This window comes from Scomber scombrus, chromosome 5 (assembly GCF_963691925.1).
Source record: "Scomber scombrus chromosome 5, fScoSco1.1, whole genome shotgun sequence".
Lineage (NCBI taxonomy): Eukaryota > Metazoa > Chordata > Actinopteri > Scombriformes > Scombridae > Scomber > Scomber scombrus.
Genome location: NC_084974.1, coordinates 27056792 through 27066323, shown reverse-complemented (window position 1 = coordinate 27066323; position 9532 = coordinate 27056792). Strand labels below are relative to the sequence as shown.

Below are 9532 nucleotides of genomic sequence, written 5' to 3'. Positions count from 1 at the left end.
TGGGCAATGATGCTAATTACACTGATAGTCATCAGTTCATGTGATCAGTAGGTGGTGGCAGAGTCAAAGTGAAGTCAACCCCTAACTCTACAGTATGCAGGCAGCTTACTAGATCCACCCCTGGATATTTCACCCCTGTCTTCATTTCATCACTGCCTTTGTTTGTGTTCTTTTGATTTGACATCACAAATATTACAATTATAAGTAGACTTTATTGGTTGAAGAAAAAAGTTGCATATACAGTTGTGTAATGCTTAGGGGTTAAAAAAAATATGCACTGCTCGAGAAAAAAAAAAGGAAAAAAAAGGGAACACTTAAATCACAGATTTAATCTTGACGAACAAATTGTTATTATTAACTTATTATTATTAACTTATTATTATTAACTTCTGATCTGGAATTTCATCTTCATAGTGCTCTGCAATCCTCAGAAGCTGTCCTTTTGTGCACTGCTCTAGCAGAGACGGAAGGATCCTGAATTAAATTCTCTACAAGGGAAGCCATCCTCACAAACAACTAGTCAAACTATTTAGAGTGTACAAACCTTGATTGGGATGCATAAAAATCCAAACCTGGTTGAACAGGAGCTTCACCACTACCCTGACACTAACTACAACCATTGAAGCTAGCTAACTAACTCATCCCATAGTGTTCATGCAGTTAATGGTGGGTGGGCCCTCTCACAGGCACAGAGATGTTCGTGAGCTAAAAACTCTACTCACCTTCGATACCACCTAAAGTAGTCACCCGCTGCCATAGCCATAACAGGAGAGAAGGTACTCCTGCTCAGATGGACACCAAAATACCCCAGATGGGGCCCATCACAAAGCCCCAATCAGGTCCAATCAAGCACACAACAAACAGAGGGGGACTCTCCTACCTCTACTGCTGTTTCAGACTGTCTAAATCAATTTCTCCCCATGAAATATGGACAAGAAAATGTTGATTTTGATACTTTCCTCTTGAAACTCCAGGTTTATGGCAGCTCAAAACACCTGTCCACCCCTATGCAGCTGTTTGCTCAAGAAAGCCTTGCCACACTAAGGAGGAGGAGAAGGAGGGGGAACAAGAGAAGGAAGGGGAAGGGAAGGGGAAAGAAGACAAGACAGTGTAAGAGGAGGAGGAGGAGGAGGAAAAAGACAAGTTGCAGGAGGAGGAGGATGGAGGAAGACAAGGGTGGAGGACAACGGGACACTATCTCTTCACCATCCCTCACTGTGTCCTACCAGAAAAAGAAAAATGGATCAGTATCACATTCATCAGTATCATTCATCAGTATTGTATCATAAAAGTTTATTCTGAGAACAAAATGTATGATGAATTTACACATACACATTTATCACATTCTATCAATGTACTGTTTATTTTACTCATTCATCTTTCTGTACTGTCCATGCAGTTTAAAGTCAAGATGAAATGAAAAGTTTCTTGCAACAACAACAATGAACTATTCACGTTAAACCAGGAGTTGCAGATCTGATACTCATCTGTTTTTCTTTTTCTGGCGTGTCAGCAATATGCCTCTGTAGTTCTCTTTGTCTTGTTCTGGTTCATTTTGATCTTTTCTTTTCTTTCAACTGTGAAAAAAATAAAAAATGCTTATAAATAAACTTAAATTATCTTTTAACTGAAGATAATAATAAGACAGTAATTTAGGTAGACAGCAGCTAAATGAAGCAATGAAATAAAGCACACAAGAAACTGAATCAATGTAAAGCTGTGGCTCCTGCTAGAGAGGAGATCTCGAAATTTTACCCCTTTTCTCATAGAGCTTGGGCTGTGTAGGAAACTGTTCATGCTGTTGGTCTGTATAGATGTAAACAAAAACAAAAAACAAACATGTAGCTATGTAATAACATACCTTTCATCTGACTGTTGAATATCCACATTTCAAGACACTGAGTTTGTGAATCTCTCCTCATCACTGGGTAAAGACCTCCATGATCATCAGTGGTCTTTAATGGAGCTGCAGCATGTTACAATTAAAACACAATAAAGTTCATTCAGGAGGAAAAAACTTTATTACAAAACTGAAAACTTTGATCAAAATAAGATAATCAACCGGACAGGACAACAGTGTATCTGCTGTTGAATGCTAAGAGAAGCAGAATGCTATTTTCAGGTAATGTCTGAGGTGCACTATAACAATTTCACAACAGGTCAAATCTAAACATCTGATTAATAGAGGGAAGAAGATTTAATACTGACCCCTGAAGATATGTGACCAGAGGTTAAAACAGTACCAAAGATTTACCTTCATGTTTACCCAGTTACAGCTTGCAGCCTTCACCGCACTGTCAAATCCATGTGAGGCTGAACATTCCTGAGCATCAGGTTTGATATGAGTTACATCATTTAAAAATGTCTAGTGTTCAAAATACACCCTGACCATATATTCTGGGTTATTCAATTATACATTCACCATCGTAATATCAGTAAATACAGAAGTGAATAATGACTCAATAATCTGAACACATTGTGCCAGTAGAAATGGTTCATGTGCTTGTGAGCAGGACACGCTAGACTACACAGTAGGAATGGAGGTTTTTATCCATGTGCAGGTGTTTGTCAAATATAACAGGCTGTCAGTGCTGTGTACCTTTATTAGTATGAGCACACTGCTTGTATGTGCAGAAAATATCTATACAGTTGTTTAGGCCAAGAGTACCGAGCTGCAGACAAAATGAGGGACACAGACACAGACATCTTTACTTCTGCCTCTGCATGTTACAGGAAATCACTTGACCTTTGGGTGGTGGTATTTCCCATTGACATATATACGGTATTTCCCCTAACATCACTCAGCGGAAGTGAAGCTGTACATTACCCGGTACGCGCCAGCTTTTCCCTTCAAATTAAAGTGCAGAATTTACTACCTTTAATACAACTTCTAATGAGATGATTGTGTCGAACATTAAATTAATTCTGTAAAAAAGATACCTAAAAATCATAGTCTGTCATGACGCCAGACATTTATACTTAAGAGAAAGGGAAATGTCCGGTTGTGTAGACCTCTCTTCTTGCTCATGCTACTATTATACTGAAACACAGTATTTACTTAATACAGACTCTGGTTGTAAATACTTTGAGTCATTTCAGAGTAATTCTATGTTGACTTTTCTTATATGTTTAGTAATGAGCATGGAAACATAGACTTGTGTTTGTCTGTGAAGTTTTACTTTGAAAATCCTTACCGGACGTTATGATCTCATTCATGGTGTGTTGACGTTCGGGGGCTACTGGTGATGGACGATAACAGCCTAGCTAATCTGTGATGTTCTCCCGAGCTTTATATTTCTCAGAGAAACGTGTGAAGATGTGGGGGAAGTTATCGCTGACCTACAGACAGTCTGCAGTCTGCACTGAGTATGTTTTATCAGGTGAGAGACCACCGGGAGCTAATCTCTGCTCTCTTTTTTTGCATGCTAGCATCCTACTCCTCAATCTGTGCAAATGAGCCCAAACAATGACAATGGAAATCAGACTGGCCTTCCTTCAAATAAATATTGAGGTAATTAAAGAAAAATTGCAATAATGTAATTATCTCCTAAAATATACAGTCCCCATTTACCAATTTGGGATGAACTGAAGGGCAGTTGTAACACTTTGAATTGTTCACTCCTGCACTTGGTTGCACCAGCTATTGTGTACATTCTCTCTAAAGTTAAGGTGTAAAGTCGACACTGCAGGCGTAGTAACTACTGGTTAAATGAGCTACTAAAATTGGTTGCACTATGATGACTGAAGGCATAACCTAGTTTGCCTGAAAACCTAACTAGTATAGGTGTAAAGTCATAATTTAGGAAAGCAGCCAATCAGCAGTCAAACATAGAGCTTTCTGGCTAGCATGAGCCACGTCATAGTAAACTGGATCCATACAGAAATATCATCTCAATAAATTAGGTTTACACTGGATTACTGTGTTGCAAAATGGCATGCAATTAAAGGAACAGTGTGTTGAATTTAGTGATATCTAGTGGTGAGGCTGCAGATTTCAACCAACTGAATACCCCTCCCCTCAAAACCCCCAGGAACAGCACAGGCTTTGAAGCCAATTTGATTTAGTTGCCAAACCGTGGAATTACAACTTTTGGGCCAAAAAGCATCTTTGCCACACACAGTCATGGGAAAAGGAGCGGTCGTAAAACGGTGGATACATTTTTTTGAACATCACAACCACCGCGAAATTGAAAGTAAAACTTGCTTCACTAACAGAATTTGATCCACATAGTCTGATCACATCTCTGAAATCTAGAAAAGACCTATGACTGAAATGCTTTATCCCTATTTAAGTAAGCAGGATGGCTAAACCAGAAATTAGCTGTCTCTGCCGGTGAAAGTCTGTAGTGAGCATGCTCCGTGGGTGCATTGGGCCCATAGAGTGTGCACAGTATGTTATCATCTGGGCAATGTTTTCACAGCGGAAGGTGACTCTTATGGCTTCATGTGCCACTGAGCAACTTTCATAGGAATGAACAGGGCCTGTCCTCTGATGCTGTATCCAGTTCTCTTTTACCCATGGTGCAGCCTTTTCTATGCTTAAATGCATAATGCATTCGTAATGCATAAATCGAATTTTAGTCACAGTTCATGTTACATTAAAGTTTGAACTTACACACAACTGGTTCAACAGGCTGCTGATACTGTTCTGACATCTCTTTCAGACTCATCAAATGTCAGGAAGTCTTCACACACCCATTTTATGAGGTAGGCAGGTGTGTCACATCTCTTTGAATCAACGCTGACGTTTGCCAGATTAAACACACATCTACATACAATTTGACCGCAGAAGGAGGATATATCTTGCAGCTGAAGGGCAGACACATCAGAGGACGGTATCAGTCTCTTCCCGATGGCCGCAGCACGCTTCCCTGGGAAGAGTGTGGAAGTGTTGGCCAATAACTGGACTGCTCCTGTGTTGGGCCGGCCGCTGTGTGTTAATGGGACACCATGGATCCTGTACTTGCTGGAGGAGTGTGTGGATAATGTGTGGGAGTACTGCAGTGTGGTGATAGGACTCATATCCATGTTCTGTTTCCTGCTGTCTTTTTTGCCGTGAGTAATCATGACAGTTTACCATCCTAATGAAGTGTTTGATTTTGAAGTGAAAATCCCTCTCTTTTTTTTTTATGCAAGTGCATATGTGAGTATGTTGAATCTATCTATCTATCTATCTATCTATCTATCTATCTATCTATCTATCTATCTATCTATCTATCTAGTCAGGTCTACGAGTCATATCGGAACGGTAAAGTGGAGGAGGCCATGTCCTTTGGATTTCTCTTTTTCCTCTTCAGTGGAGACCTGACCAGCTTTGCAGGCTGCTACCTCACCAGTCAGCTGCCTATTCAAGTAAACACACCGACACCTACACACACAAGGTGTTGAACTTTGGTAGCTTTATATTGTGAATATTTACTTTGGCCAAAAGTAATTACCTGCCTTATCTCTACATGTTGATTACTATTTCCTAGAACCCAACATGCAACTGAAAATGTTTTGTCCCGACCAATTTTTTGTTGGTGTTTGTAAACACAGCATTCATTGTATTCATGTATCTATATGTATTTTTGTCTATGCATTGTTTGTTTTTTTAGAAAAGTCTTGCATAGTATACATGTAAGAAACAGGTAAACATTTTAAACTGCAATTTCAGCAAATTTTATTAAAATATAATTTAACAAACAATACATTTATTATGAAAATAGATACATTTCTGTTAATCGACTACATTGACTAATTGCCTAATTGTCGCAGCTTTAATTCAAACATAAACCTCATATTGCTTATTTCATGGACTTATTAGCCTTACATAATCTACTGTCTGCAGCATGAACTCACTTTGCTGTCGCACACATTTTTTGAGTTAGCTGCAAACTCAAGATTTTCCAATAAATTATTAATTCTTTCTCCCTGTCCCTCCCTCAGATAGTCACAGTGGTGTTCTACATCTTCACAGACCTGATTCTCATCTCTCAGTTTCTCTACTATAAGATCAAGAACAGCTCCAGCAGAAGTAAGCCGTTTTAGCTCTTCACATGAGTTCAAATGAAAGTGTCAAGTGAAGTATGTGCATATGTGTGAGTCAGCCTACAGCATGAGAACCAGAACTATCAGGAAGGACGTTTTTTTGTTGAATCAGCTCATTGACTTTCACTTTTTGATGTCATGCAGTTCAAAATAAACAGACATAGCCAGCTTTACAAGCTGAGGAAGGTATTACTGCAGGTATTATTATTATTATTATTATTATTATTATTTTTTTTTTTTAAATAACTATAATCTTCTCAGTTAATTGAATAGTTGTTTGGTCCATAAAATGTCAGACAATGATGAAAAAGGTCTTATTTTGTCCCAACTAAATCCGATAGATATTCAGTTTACTGTCATTATGGACTAAAGGACCAAGAAATATTCACATCTTTAAAAAATTGTGGGTGATTCATTTAAAAGTTGGCAACTTATTGATTAATCTACTAATCATTGCAGCTCTAGAGAAATGTGTAATAATGTGTTGTGTGAGACATCAGTCATTGCCGGTAAGAGTAGGAGTGTCAAATGAAGCGAATGCAAATATTTGGATTTGCTTTGCTCGTGTCTTCCCTCAAACAAAGCAGGTGATCACTGTGTTGTGTTTGTGTGCTCATCCTCCTAGAGAGCCCTGTGTTGAAGTGGCTGTGCTTCATGTGGTGTGGTGCTGCGACATTAGTCCTCCTGACTTTACCCAAGTTCATCATAGACAATAGTACAACCTTAGACACTCAGGTAGGTAGAGTCTGTGTATATGTGGAACATATATTTCAGTGTCCAGAAATCAAATGTAGTGTTTTGTCTCATATTTTCACTTCTGATAGGAGGTTGTGATTTTACTTGTGTTGGCCCAACATCATGTTCTTTGCACCTCTCCTCCCTTCTCTTGCAAAAGAGTCCAGCTACCTCCAAATCAGTGGAAATTACTGGCTACACATGTGGATACCTGGCTTCTGTCTTCTACCTCTCCTCCCGTTTCCCCCAGCTCTATAAAAATGTAAGTGACCATTTCTTGGCTTGACTGAGACATGGAGTTGGTTATTTCATCATTTTTTTGCTTTACCAATGTGGTATGCGAGCAGTGCCATCCTGAGGGTATAGCCTGGAAAGCTTTTTCAGGCTCTGAACCCAGAGAGTCAACAGAAAACTGTACTTATTATGTGTCGGTTAGTCATAAAGAGGGACTGCGTGTGTTTGTGTTTCAAAATGAGAACCAGGCATTGAAGACAATGGTGCTGTTGTTGTTGTGAGGGAACATCCTGGCTCAACTTCACTTATTAGTCACCAGAGGGGATCGTCTCAGAAGACTCCCAGTGCCAGACAAACTTCTGGGCACACACACACTCGCTGGCTATTGTAAATCATTGAAGTCACATTTGCCCAGAGGGAATTCCTGCATGTTCAAACATGCTCATTTTTTTCATTATTCCTGGTTGCAGTTATTTATCCAGTTCGGTATCTTATTACACCTTTAATAGTTCTGTTGCAAACACTTGTTGGTTGCCTAGTCTTGCTTGAGTTCATCCCAAACACAAATCTGCAGGCATTCACATTATGTTGCCAAGCAGCATTACAGTATTTCAGACTTTTATGGGGACACATTGATCTCATTAGGCATACCAAAATATAAAACATGTAACATAAACCAATAGGTTGACACACTGTGTGCAAGAAATAAATGTAATAGTTAGTTATTAGCTAGTTATGTAAGGAATAATGCTGTTAATGTATTTTTTATTGCATCAACAGTTCCCCCAAAAGGACCAAAAAGACACTAAACAAATGTAGCTTTTGTCTGTGAAGCCACAGGCTCATATATGTGACACCTCTATGCAGTATATGCGACTCCTTGTTGTCTCATGTTATTAAAAACACACGAAAGAGCCATAGCAGTGCGTTGGGTGACATAATGTGCGTGATTAAGAGCATGGCCAGTGTAAGGAGGTATTAATTAAACCAGGCTTTGCCTACACAGACAAACAGTGCTCGTTAGAATAATTAATTCATTGTTGGTCTCTTCAGTGGATTTGTTGATGGTTATGTGGTTAATGTGGTTAATTGTATCTGTTTGGAGTCAACACAAAGTGAATGAATTATTGTGAATGAAACAGCTTATGGTTGACGTGTAGTGTCTGACCCTTTCCCTTTTCACTGACTGTGGGTTTTCACATGTATATGTAGTAGGCAAGGCTCCAGTCATAACACAGTGCTAAAGTAAATAAGAAGTGATACCCACTGACAATATGAATAATGCCTGTAGCCAGTCCTGACCTGCCGTTTGGTCTAAATGAACAACAATATGCTCTCTATGTGAACTCTGTCCACTCCAGTTCCAGCGACAGTCTACAGAGGGAACCTCCTACCTGTTGTTTGCCCTGGCCATGATGGGCAATGGGACGTATGGGTTAAGCGTCATAGTGGTCCTTCCTGCTCTGAGGGGCTCCAAACAGACCTTCATCATCAAACATCTGGCCTGGCTCATTGGCAGCTTGGGAGTCCTCATACTCGACTTCTTTGTATCCTTTATATCACAAGTTCAGCCTCAAATCAGCCTTAAAACATCTAAGTTTAGTTTATCTGTCATATCCTCTTTTTTAATGCTGTTAAATTACATCAACCTTACTGTACACAAAACATGAAGAGTCATAAATCATATTAACACAGTGCAACTTTATGAAGTGACATCTCATCGGATTTGGGTTTTTTTTCGGGTCAACATATATAGTATTTCCATTCACCACTAATATTTGTCCTTCTTATCTTTTAATGGTTATATAAACTCACTGAGTACTGTATTATTGCACCTGTGTGATCTAATGCAATCCAATACAGCTGCCATACCATAAGTTCTACATTTATGAAGCTTATGCATCTCCAGTTTTTATTGATCTTGACAAAAAAGTGACAAATCTACTTTGTTTATTATTAAGGTTGTAGGTAGTGGTGTTGTACTGGAGTGCATTATATTGAAAGGTATTCCTAATATTTTGTCCCCCTCGGTAAGTTACTGGGGTGTATTTTTATTAATTAAATAACAATAAATTGGAGCTTGCACTGCCACCAACATGTACTAATCAGAAGATGTAATTTGTTTCCTATCTAAGAATGTTGTTGTATTATTATTTCGGAGAAAAGAAGGGCTACAGTAACTAGTTGCATTAATAATTAATATCTGTTTGACTCAATAGCCTTACTGATGAAGAGTGTATTCAGATTAGAGTGTTTTTGAAAAAGCATCAGTACTCACCTGAGGAGAGGATAACATGTTGAACTATGTTTATTTGTCTATGAGCCTTAACCTTCAGGTCAGGTGACTGCCCAGTTCATCATTTACAAGAAGAACAACTCTGCTAAAAGCAGAGCACTACACAGTGTCCCAGAGGTGGAACCTCTTCTATGTGAGGAAGAGGAGCTGTCGGTGTTGTAGGGCACAGAAGTGACACCAGTGTGGACCAGGAATGGATTAGTCATTTTGCAGTTTGGCTTGGATATGTCTGCAGGT

At 39.1% G+C, this 9532-nt stretch overlaps 1 protein-coding gene across 1 annotated transcript; it reads left to right on the top strand.

Moving 5' to 3' along the window:
- The first annotated feature begins 3248 nt into the window (after positions 1-3248).
- On the top strand, positions 3249-9457 carry LOC133981028 (lysosomal amino acid transporter 1 homolog). Its single transcript, XM_062419915.1, has 8 exons — positions 3249-3380; positions 4665-5055; positions 5223-5352; positions 5929-6016; positions 6656-6765; positions 6926-7027; positions 8361-8546; positions 9341-9457. Exons 2-8 carry the CDS (start codon positions 4853-4855, stop codon positions 9455-9457), a joined length of 936 nt encoding a protein of 311 aa, XP_062275899.1. The 5' UTR covers positions 3249-3380; positions 4665-4852.
- Positions 9458-9532: the final 75 nt, after the last annotated feature.